General features: G+C 37.8%; 1 protein-coding gene across 1 annotated transcript; it reads right to left on the reverse strand.

Annotated features, from left to right (window-relative positions):
* Nucleotides 1-2,882: 2,882 nt before the first annotated feature.
* LOC144555980 (RmlC-like cupins superfamily protein) lies at nucleotides 2,883-6,142 on the reverse strand. Its single transcript, XM_078304443.1, has 5 exons — nucleotides 5,704-6,142; nucleotides 4,817-5,001; nucleotides 4,659-4,739; nucleotides 3,938-4,276; nucleotides 2,883-3,527 (listed from the first exon to the last, which is right to left on the reverse strand). The coding sequence occupies exons 1-5, from the start codon at nucleotides 6,050-6,052 to the stop codon at nucleotides 3,105-3,107; spliced, it is 1,377 nt and encodes a 458-aa protein (XP_078160569.1). The 5' UTR covers nucleotides 6,053-6,142; the 3' UTR covers nucleotides 2,883-3,104.
* Between the last annotated feature and the right edge of the window lie 5,806 nt (nucleotides 6,143-11,948).

Below are 11,948 nucleotides of genomic sequence, written 5' to 3' on the forward strand. Positions count from 1 at the left end.
ACCAGTCCAATTTTCACCCCAGTTTTATTCTCTTCACAAAATCTTGGTTTGTTCAATTCATCTCGGGATGAGAAGAGAACACCGCTCAATCGAGGTAACTCTGCTCTTCTCTCCTTAGTTCCTTTCGGAGGTATTCTCCCGCTAAAACCCAGGCGAACACCAAAGTCGGGCACCTTTATTTGGCACTGCAAGCCACATGGAGGATCGGAAGTCCAATTACTTGACTTGGTCGAAACAAACAACGATGGGTTTCCATTGGTAGAGAAGGAACATGTGATTAGAGAAAAAATGGAGGGTTCTCTTGTAGAAGGTTGCAATTACGAAACACCAACAGCAGGCAAAAATTATGATTTTGTTGAAAGAGATGGTGAACTTGGTATGATCGGCAGCGGTGGAAGCACAAAAAATGCAATGGATAGTAGCACAAATTCTAATACTAAAAATCTGAACTCAGATTCGGGTATGGGACCCGGTAGCTTATCGGTTGTTGATTACATCAAGAGAATTGCTAGCTTACCAATTGAAGAACGTTTCAGATTTCTTGATTTGTTACAATGCGATAATCAGTCTCTGACAATTTCTGATTACAATGACATACTTGAGGCTTTGTTGCGAGCTGAGGAATTTGAACATGTTATAAAACTTTTCTCTAAACTCGAACCGAATGGCATTAAACCCGACATACGGTCCTTCTGCATCCTGATCAACTGCTTCTGCAAGAAAAACAACCCATTCGAGGCGAAACGGGCGTTGGATGAAATGTTGCAAAAGGGGTTTATACCCAATGTAGTCACTTTCACAAGTGTTGTATGCTCTCTGTGCAAGAGGGGTCGGGTGACTATAGCAATGGACGTGCTTGATAAAATGCGAAAAGCCAGCGTGGAACCCACAATCCAGACATACAACAACCTGATTGTTGGTCTCTGTTATGTGGGCCGGTTAGAGGAGGTGTCAGAGCTGGTGGACAATTTAAAAAATTCACCTACAAAACCTGATATTTACACGTACACTCTGGTAATTGACAGCTTTTGTAAGGTAGGGAAGGTTGATGAGGCAATTGAATTGTTCAACGAGGCTAAAGAAAAGGGCTTGAAACCCAGTATATATACATATAACGCCCTTCTGAATGGTTTCTGTAAAAAGAGCCGAACATTCGAGGCTGTTTCTCTCTTGAAAGAGATGGAAGCACAGGGTATTAAGCCAGATGGGATTTGTTATAACGTTGTTTTAAGGGGGCATTTGGTAAATAGAGAGTATTCTCTTGCATGGGAAATGTTTAAGAGAACGAGAGAGACCGGTTTCCCGCTTGGCATGCGGTCCACGAATGCAGTTTTAAGAGGCCTTTGTAGGCTCTGTCTGACCAATAAGGAGATCTTGAAAGATGTGAAAGAGCTTTTTGAAATAATCGTAGGATTACAGTTTGGTCCCACGCCTTATACCTATTCTTTAATGATTCAAGCCCTTGCAAGTGCTGGAGAGATTGACTCGGCACTGTTGCACTTGAATAATATGGTAAACACAGGGGCCTGCCCGCGTATGTTGTCTTTTAATATGGTGATCAGGCTTCTGTGCCGGGAAGGTAGGGTATATGATGCACAGAGTGTCTTGGTAACAATGATTAAATTAGGTAAACTGCCAGGGACATTCTCGTTTGAGATAATTTTAAATGAATCAAGTAGTCAGGGCAAGTTTTCAGATGCGCTTGCATTATATGCAGTTGCGCTTAAATTGGGCATCAACCCAAAATGGAGGTTTAAATATCAATTGAGTTGTAGAAATGACTCAAAATAATTTTTGGGGAAAAGAAAAGCAAAGAGGAAAAAAGGAATGAGAAAGCTTCTAGTTTGTGGCAAATAACTGCCTTCACAGTCCGAAATAATCTTCAAACGATCTTGAAGAATTGCCCTGCCCTAAAATGAAATCTTCTTTTTGGGTCAGTTGATTGATTGAATACTCTCAAAAGCACACCTTTGCTTCAAAAGAATATGCTCATCATCAATTGAAGAAATCATCATGGTCCAAAGAATCTTTGAAGAACATTTTTTTCCTTATGTTTTGTCCTTGTTTTTGTAAGATTAGAGTCTGATGGAGTTGAAACTAACCAACAGTGATGTTATGGCAACAAAGAAGTATTGTAGGGAAATGATGAATATGTAGCTTGTATAAAGGACATTTTTGAGTTGAAAAATAGAGATCCCTGGTAGACTAGCGTATTTTCTTTTGTAATTTTCTTGGCTAACAGGGCCTTTATCTCAAATTTGCCTGCTGGTTACTGCTTTGTACAGAATCTTCTTATTTATTCTTCTTAAATGATATATATGTTATTTTTGTAGATATCTGTTCTGAAAACTGATATAAGGGCACTGTATCCAGGAACTCCGAAGCTTATCTATCAGAGACAGGTAGACACCAGCAGCCGGTACTCTCTGCATTTCTACCGGCACCGGATTGACAATATCAACGCTGCAAAGCAAGGGAAATCACACATAATTTGAAAAGTCCCATTTTTATTAGCTTTTATTATAGATACAAAATAATTTGTTTTTTTGTCTTGGTTTATATGATGCCATAAAAATAAAATTATGTGTGATTATTGAGTTCTGAAAAAAAAAAAAACATTGTTGTTGTTTGAACAAAAACAACTCATTACCTGTTATTGTTACTTATCATTATTCGTCAGATAGCAAACTTGAAAATAGGACCCAAGTGACAAGGGATTTTGGCAGATTTCTCTTCTGTCAACTGATGTAAGGGCAGTAGGGCACCGCAGCCAGTGATCAGCTTATCTATCATAGAGGTACGTATTAGCAATTGATACTCTTATCCATTTCTAGGGGTACGGAAACGAAAAATTAAAATAAGAACAGCAATAAAGCAAAAAATTCACATCTGGCAAATCAACACAAGCTGCTGGAGTTTCCTTTTATTAAACCACAGTTTATGACACAAAATACAAACTGCACAGAGCAACAACACAATTGGAAAACAAACAGCTCTCACATCACATCACAACACTAACAAAAACAGATGAACTAAAAAACCTCAACCTGAACCTATCCCCTCTGACCAAGAGGGGCTCCTCATTCCCTTCTAATTCCTCACCACTACTCTCTCTCTCTCTTCTTCCTACGTACCTCTCTCTTTCTTTCTGGCTCCGGCCATGATGGTAATATCACCTCCTCATTTTGTGCATCCACCAAGTCTCTTAAACTGCTCTCAGTAACTCCAAATCCAGCTGCCAGCTCAGGACCAAGCATTGTTTTGAGAATCGAGCTCCGGCCCAATAGAAACTGTGGATAGTTACGTTTGGCTGAGGTGGTGAAGCCAAAAAACTCGAAGGGCCCACTGAGAGATGCCAGTTGACAGAAAGGAAAGTAACGAGGTATCCAGAACACGTCACCTTGCGACACCTTGGCATCCATGGCAGTTGTACCATTGGGGTATACAACCTGGATTCTACCCGATCCTCCAAGCACAATTCCATATTCAGTGGCACGTGGATTCACATGTGGTGCCATCATTGATCCCTGGTGAGGTAGTATGTTATATTAGTTGTTGTGAACACTCCTCAAATCATTCATTATACTGGTAAGTAACAGTGACCTTGAACCAGAGTAAATATTATAGATGTTTTTCTTCTTGAAATGGAAAGAAATGGAAATGTAGAATTACCACGTAGTTGATACATGAAAAAGGTCCTACTGATTACTGAAACCGTGTGGATATTTTAATTAATGATTTTATTCAGTGCAGACTTGGCAGGAGGCAATTTCTGACCTGACCATATCAAGCCAGCCAAAATAAAACTAACAGAAACATCTGATTTGACCAATCAGATGCAAGTATATTTATTAAAATTGAGTAGTGAGAGAGAATCTATAAAGATGCAAGTATATTTATTAAAATTGAGTAGTGAGAGAGAATCTATTATATGTACAGCTGTAAGATTGACGAGGTAGACTCCAATGTCAGAATACTTCAAAGGTTCATAATCATTCTCATCGAGTGCCGTGCTCCAACCGTAATTGTTGCGAAAGCCGGGGTCACGGTCATAAAGATTGTATGGATCAGGTGTCTTGACGGTATTGTTGTCTTGAATTCCAAGAAGCCAACTGAGCATATTCTTTAAAGGTTTAAATGGAAGGATTGTCCTGTCTAAGAATCCCAAGCCACTATCTCGGTGCTTTTTTTCTTGGCCTGCAGGTTCGTCAGTTACATATACAATTGGCCCCCTTGAATGGGCCCCGAGGAATTTATCGACCTCTTCAAAAGTCACCTAAAAATATAAGAACATATTGATATTGGGCCAGTTTTAACAAATTCGTACATGATTCTCATTTTATATTTTTTTTAAAGCTCGGTCACTTTTAACTAGTTCTCCAGTATTGGAAAATAATCTTGATGTACCCATGTTGCTCTGTGATTTTTCAAAACTTAATTAAGCTGGAAGTTTCCTCCAGTATTTTGGGACATGATTAGTGAGATAGAATTAAAAACTATGCAAATCTCGAGTTAAACCCCCATCGAGGAAACCTTTGGCTTGGCTACTGATAATAATTAATACTAAGTATCGTCTTATAGCACGATTCCCTGAAAAAGGGAAAAAAAAAATTTATGCATGAATGCAACACATACACATCTAAATTTCAGAAGCTTACATTGAGGGCCGTCGCAAGTGTTTTGGTGTCAAATCCAGCTAGCACTGATTTCGGATATGTCCCTCCACCTAAATAGAAAGCCTATAATACAATAAAAATTAACATTAAGCAGCAGATCCAATATGAATAAGTACAGAAATTAATTATGATGATGCAACCTCGTATGGGTTGGCCAATCCTAAGCTCTCTGATGCATCAATGCCACAAATGATTTGTAACCGTTGTCCTGTACCGGTGTTGACAATGTAAAATGTGAACCCTGCAGGGATTTGAACAACGTCTCCCATTTTTAGATTTCGTTCTACCAACGAGTCTTTGTTTATCCATCCGACCCTGGCCTCCCCTATGGATTGAAGTAAAATGGTTTGTCAGAAATTAAAATTCTCTTTGTAAGAACAAGGTTTTCTTCACAAATCACAACAAATGACACTTGAAATTTAATAGAATTGAAGCACATATGCAGTTCAATATTCACCACATGACTTATATTTTAGCGAATTAATTATTTGCGACAAGACACACTGAATACGAGTTTTTATGGTAAGACAATCAAATAGCAAGTAGCTTGATTTGGTCATTGGTCACTACATTACAACTCTGCATCTTTTATAACTTGCCAACTCATCTTGCTGCTGCAATTTGTAATGTGTCCGAAAACAAACTTCAATTATGAGCAAAATAGTAATTGCGAGATTCGTATGTTTGCATTTCTACGATCTACTAAAAAATAATTGATCCATGCAATTGTGGACAAAAACCACAATAATTATTTACCCACATAGGGGTTAAAATTGTATTTACAAGTACTAAATAAACTTTCATAACTGCAAATTATGATTTGCTTGGACCAATCTAACCAGCAAAAAAACCCCAATTAATATTAACTCAGTCATGCATCAAGACTAGATATCTCCATTTCTACAAATTACATACTAAAACTGCCATCAAAGCTTCACCTATGGATAAATACACCACATCAATTAATCATCCACTACAAGAATCTGTTTTATCTGCGAGGGTAAAAAATGAATTCCTTTGTTCATACCTCTCCTGACGAAGAGGATCAGGCCAGAATCCAGATACTGAGGCACAAACAATGTCTTCGGGTCCATAGTAATAAACCCGATATGCAAGAGCCCTTTGTGGGGGACATCAAAGCCTGATCCATGTTCTGGCGGCGAACCAAACCCTCTGACGACCCGCACCTCACCGCCTTCTGACCCAACCACCTTCTCCCATTTGTCCAGTATAAACAAACCTCTCTTGCTACCTTTCTCTTCCCATTCTTCCTCCCCTTTCTTCTCTCTCTCCCTGTACCTCTCTCTGTGGTCGCCTAAAACCCCAGTGAAAGCCCACAACGAAACAAGCAGCAAGAGATACAGTTGAAACCTCATTTTCTTTCTTTCCTTGGATTATTTGGTACGATATATATGTTTTGTTAGGAGTAAAAGTTTTGGAGAATCAAAGTTTCACCGTTGACAAATTTGTTATGAGTGGAGAAGAGGGGTTTAAGAGGAGACGGGTGGAAGGGAAGAAGGTAGCCTTTTGTGACACGTGTTGTTCATGCATGGAGGCCACCTGTGTGTCTATCATGGAGGTGGCGAAGAAATTCGAACGGGTGTAACAGAGACTTCATTTAGCATTTGCCTGTTGGAGTTCCGTTCCTTCAATTTTTAGAAGATTATTATTTTTTATTTTTTTTATTACAGCGCGTAGGAACTTCACAGTTCACACAACTCAGTCACTCGCCCGGGCGGACCCAGAATTTTCCTCGGAAAGGACCAAAAAAAATATCGTTTACATAGCTTATCGAATTTAAATCTATTAACTATTTGAATACTTAATTAAAAACAATATTTTAATTTATATTTTACAATACACTAACTTATAATTTTTGATCCTAGAACTTATAATTAATATTACCAATCATAATTCAATAAATTTATTTTGATTTTAATACTAAATTTAACCCAAATTACGAATCAAACATCCATAGGGGGCAAAAAATTTTTCAGAGAGGGGCAAAGTCGATCGGTACCAATAAATCACCACTAAAACTCGAAATCCAGAGAGAGCTGCCCCTCCTGTGCTACAGTAGATCCGCCCCTGTCGCCCGCTACTCGAATCCGGATTTTCCTGTAGGAGAGCTAATACCATAATCAGCTGTGCTAGACAGCGGTGGTATTAAGACTAATTATTATTATTATTGGGATTTCACCCTTTTCTATTTTTAGGTTTTATACGGTTGGTTAGATGTTCCAAAAAGCGAGACTCAAACAGTGTGTTTTTCATCCTTAATGAGATTTATTTACTAATAGAAAGAATAAAGATTTTTTTTTCCCATCTTTTATCTTCCATTTATCTCCCATCTAACTACCTTTCTATAACTAAATCATTAATCACTAAAGACAAAGACTTAACTGTTTTTTTTTTTTAAATTCCCAACCCTTTTCTTTCTCTCTTCCAACAAATGTCGTTGAACCAGTTTGATAAGAAACCCAGTTCAAAATATACTAATGTAATTCTCCAAAATTGTTACGTTACGAAATTTTTACAATAAAATTTCAAATGTTTAAAAGAAAGAATCGAAAATCGTGCTAACAAAATAGAAGTTTAAACCTTAATTAATGCTTCTCTAAATAAGTAAGTCAAGCGTGAATCGAAACCGCGTTGAAATTTCGAGATTTTGACACTTTATAGGCTCAGTGCGTCTGCACTGGTGGTGAGTGCGGGTGGCTGACCCGCACTGGCCTCTGTTTTTCTTAGATTGTTTTCTGAATTCCTTCTCAGTGCGTCCGCACTGGTGGTGAGTGCGGATCATGTGAGTGCGGATGGGTGATTCGCATTGACTCCAATTTCTCTTTTTCTCCAATTCTGACTAAGTCCTGAGTGCGGGTGTCTTGACCCGCACTGAAATTCAATGCAGACGCATTAGGCTCAGACTTTTTCTTGTTTAGTGCTATTTTGATGAAAAATTTGACTAAGTACTGAGTGCGTCCGCATTGGGGTATTCTTTTCTGTGTTTTTCAAGCTGCCGAAATTCTGTCAAGTGCTGAGTGCAGGTGACCGACCCGCACTAAAATTGAGTGCGTCCACACTCGTGTATATTTCTGTGTATTTTGAACTTCTGAAAATCTGCCCAAGTGCTGAGTGCGGGTGGCCGACCCGCACTGAAATTGAGTGCGTCCGCACTCAGGGTGTCTTTTTAACAAAACCCAAATTTCTCTTTTCCTTTCTCTCTTCCCCACTGCGCCCCCTTCCTTGTGTGTTCCACCCAAAGAGAAAAAGAGAGAGAGAGAGCGCTCCATATTGCATGAAAGCTCGGGAAATCGAAGGTAGGAACAAGAAATTGGACGTGGATCTCGTCTAGCCATTCCATTAGGTATTCTTTTCTCTCATTCTCTCTCTCTCGAAACCTCGAATTTTCTCGATTACTCAGGTTTTCATTTTAAACTCGAGATTTGTGTTCAAATTGCTCGTGGACTAGTTCGTTTACACTTCTTGCTTGTTTATTTGTCAATCTTTTTCCCGATTTCATTTCGATTTGGGATTTTGATTTTTTTAGGGTTTTCGTGCCAAAACCGAAATTGGGCATAATCGTGAATTGATTAGTTTCATCCAACCAATTAGACTTGTAATCGGTAGGGTTACCTCTTGATCTTGAATTACTAGAACGTTTAACGGCTAATTTGAGGTTTTGACCAAATTAGGGTTAATCACTTAGTAAATTGAATTGTTGCAGGAACCAAAATAGAGAACCGGTACCTAAATTTTTACCAAATTGAACTGTATATGATTTAGAGGACCTAGATGCAAAGGTGAGATTCTTAAGCGAGAAAGAGGAATAGGAAAATATAAGCTCTAATATAACTCGAGTACACATCTCGATTGTGAACCAATGTTAAACCAACTATATGTGTAATATAGGCGTAGGCTCGGTTGAGCAAGACTTTGCAGGACATTTCGAGACGTCTGAACCATAACTAAGCGGGACATTTCGAAACTTTGTGTAAACAGGTGTGGGATTCTTGGACTGGTTTGATATTTTATTTTCAGGAATTAAATTATTTATTCGTTTGTCATGTTGAATGTCTGATTGTTGCATCATTGAATTGCATAAATCATTTGCATAGCCCAATCAAATTAAACTCGAATTATGGTGAATGAAATGATTTGCATGCTTGTATGGTTGCCATTTGTGTCGATCTATTATGATTTGATTTTGGTTGAAAGTCACCACGAACTATGTATGTGAGCGGATTTACGAAGTTGAGCTGTATAGCTGACTTGGATCTGACGAATTGTGTGTGTGAGCGTATTTATGAAGTTGAGCTGTATAGCTGACTTGGATCTGATGAATTTGCAAGGTTGAGTTGTATAGCTGACTTTGAGCCCTGGATCCTTATAGCGTTTTAGGTGAACGGCCCTCAGTTTTCCCAGTACTAGTTGGGACGAGGGGTGAGTGATTGTATTGATATGTGGATTGAAGTCGTGGATGACATGTGTAACGTCTGTGGCTCGGTGACATTCTCCTATGTGTTAATGCGTTTGGACGGTCAATTGAATATTACGAACATTGGAATGATTCCAAAGAGGATTTTCTTTATATGACTTGAACCAGACCTTAATAAACGGTTAAGCCAAGCGATTACAGATGGGTGTCAGATAAAGGGTCCAGCTCGGTTGAACGTCTGTAGGTGTCAGTAACCTTATAGACGAGGGTCATATATGTTAGTTTGTAATAATCTAGAAGTCAATAATACGATAATTTATCATAAAGCTTTGTTCATGAATTGAATGTTTAATTATATATCATTTTGTTGCCATGAATATTATTGAATTATGGATCATTTCGAGTTCATGACTGGAATTGTGAAACTCCATAATAAAGATGATATATATTCTTAAGAAGTCACTAACCGAGGTAATTAGCATGAACACTAATTAACCGTTACTAGGTTAGTATGTGGATTAAAAGATGGTTAAGTTTTACAAACCATTGACACGAGATGTCATTTTTGTTAGTTTGTAATAATCTAGAAGTCAATAATATGATAAATTATCATAAAGCTTTGTTCATGAATTGAATGTTTAATTATATATCATTTTGTTGCCTTTAATATTATTGTATTATGGATCATTTCGAGTTCATGACTGGAATTGTGAAACTCCATAATTAAGATGATGTATATTCTTAAGAAGTCACTAACCGAGGTAATTAGCAGGAACACTAATTAACCGTTACTAGGTTAGTATGTGGATTAAAAGATGGTTAAGTTTTACAAACCATAGACACGAGATGTCATTTTAATCACATAGATACATGTTCTAGGAACATGGTATTTGACAGACCTTGAATGAAACATTGAATAGAATTGTGTTCGTGTCATTAATGTTTTCATTAAGTGTAAAGTTCTACAGTATGAGGTATTCATCGTTCTAGCTAAGAGATGTGTATGTGTGAGTGTTATCTAACGCTGTCCGTAAAAAACAGTCATAACGGTAGCACTTCCATATGTATAGCTTAGCTAAGGAAGTGATGGTTTACCAAAAGTACTATTTGTCCCTCGTATTTTATACGAGTTATAGCATCACTGGGCCCCTTGGTAGAGTTAGATTATCTGCATGCGGTATAATTACAAGAGTAATTATATTTGATAATCTACTCAAGATCAAGAAAAGATTCAGTTAACAAGGATGACACACATCTACCTTGAAACTGATCTGATAGCTATGAGACAGAAGAACAGACACAAGTAAATTATTTACTGGATCATGATATTGTACAGTACATCATCATTTGTGTAATTGGATGGTCATGATGTATACTGCCAGATGCCGCTCATGATTATAGAAGTTAAAACAGTTTTAACTCTATTTACCAACATAACACAGATCTTATTGGGTCACACCATATAGGAGCTATTCGGAGAATCTTACTGATTAATTATAAATTGATTGTAATTAATATTAAGATGGTTGTAATTAAATTATACGTGTTATAATTAAATTATATTTGTCATGTAAAAATGACAAAGCAAAAACTAATGGTTATAATTAGTTATACATGATATAATTAATTATAATTAATTGTACGTCATTTAGAATGACAAACAGAAACACTGGTTAGTTTATAAACATGTTTGACATGTTGTATAAAAATTACCAAACGAAAATCGCAGACGAATATAATTGTACATGACAATTATACATATTTGATTTGGATATTTACTATTCATAATGGGTTTGGGTTAATGGGTTTAGAATCCATTAAACTAATCTAACCAATATGAAGTTGCAAAATCAAATTTGAATGCCATCTCCAAAACCGCCATTAAAGGGCAAAATTGTAATTTTGGCAACTTCGGGGGTATTTCGGTCTTTTGCGAACCTCCTCGAATGCCTATAAATAAAGGGGCATAGGTGAAAGAGAAAACTCACTAATTCACGTGTTAATCTGATTACTTCGTTAATTGGAATTTCTCTCTTTCTCTGTTTACGGTTTTTCGAATTGGTGAATAGTGTTTTACCGAATTTCGCGGTATTTCAGATTTGGTTTATTAGTGAATCTGATTAAACGAAAGTTTCGGTGAATAGTGTTTTTGCAGAAAACTGTAGTTTATAGTATTTATGGCAAAAGAAATAAACCGCTCTCCGGTTAGTCTTGGTGGATAACCAATAGAGGTATCACACGTGTGATACTGCGAGTCGATTTCTTCCCTGGTGTAGCTCTTCTCTCTCGGTTTTGATAAGCATAAATTATATACACATTTGATCTAGATTTTATCATAAAATAACCTGAAATATCTTGTATTTTTAATATAAAATGATTTAAATACACCTGGAATCAAGTTACTGCGGTTATTTAGCTTTTCGTTGCAGGAAATGATGGAAAATGGCGAAAATACCCTCCAGTGCGGATCAAATCACCCGCAGTGCGGATCAGAGCAGCCGCACTGAGTACTTAGCCGCATTTCCAACATTCAGGCGCTGCGCAGGAAAAAGTCCGAGCCTAGTGCGGATGAACTTCCATCCGCAGTGCGGATGAGCCCAGCCGCACTCAATACTTAGTCGATTTCAGGACCTTCAGAGAAGCAAAATCCACCCGCAGTGCGGGTCAGCCATCTGCACTGCCATCCGCATTCAACTAATTCGCAGAAATTAAATAAGGAAATTTAGAGTCAATGCGGATGAGACCACCCGCAGTGCGGATCGGCCATCCGCACTGGAGCCGCAGAAAAGCCATATTTACATGATTTCAACACGGTTTCTATTTTTGGCACTTCATGG

Source organism: Carex rostrata, chromosome 6 (genome assembly GCF_964058835.1).
Source record: "Carex rostrata chromosome 6, lpCarRost1.2, whole genome shotgun sequence".
Classification (NCBI taxonomy): domain Eukaryota; kingdom Viridiplantae; phylum Streptophyta; class Magnoliopsida; order Poales; family Cyperaceae; genus Carex; species Carex rostrata.

What these genes read in the sequence shown, in the direction of transcription:
- LOC144555980 (XM_078304443.1), bottom strand. Translation starts at nt 6,052, where the DNA reads ATGAGGTTTCAACTGTATCTCTTGCTGCTTGTTTCGTTGTGGGCTTTC. An exon ending in GATCCTCTTCGTCAGGAGAG is followed by an intron (nt 5,002 to 5,703) that starts GTATGAACAAAG and finishes TTCAATCCATAG; the next exon opens with GGGAGGCCAGGGTCGGATGG. An exon ending in ACCTCGTCAATCTTACAGCT is followed by an intron (nt 3,528 to 3,937) that starts GTACATATAATA and finishes CTACCTCACCAG; the next exon opens with GGATCAATGATGGCACCACA.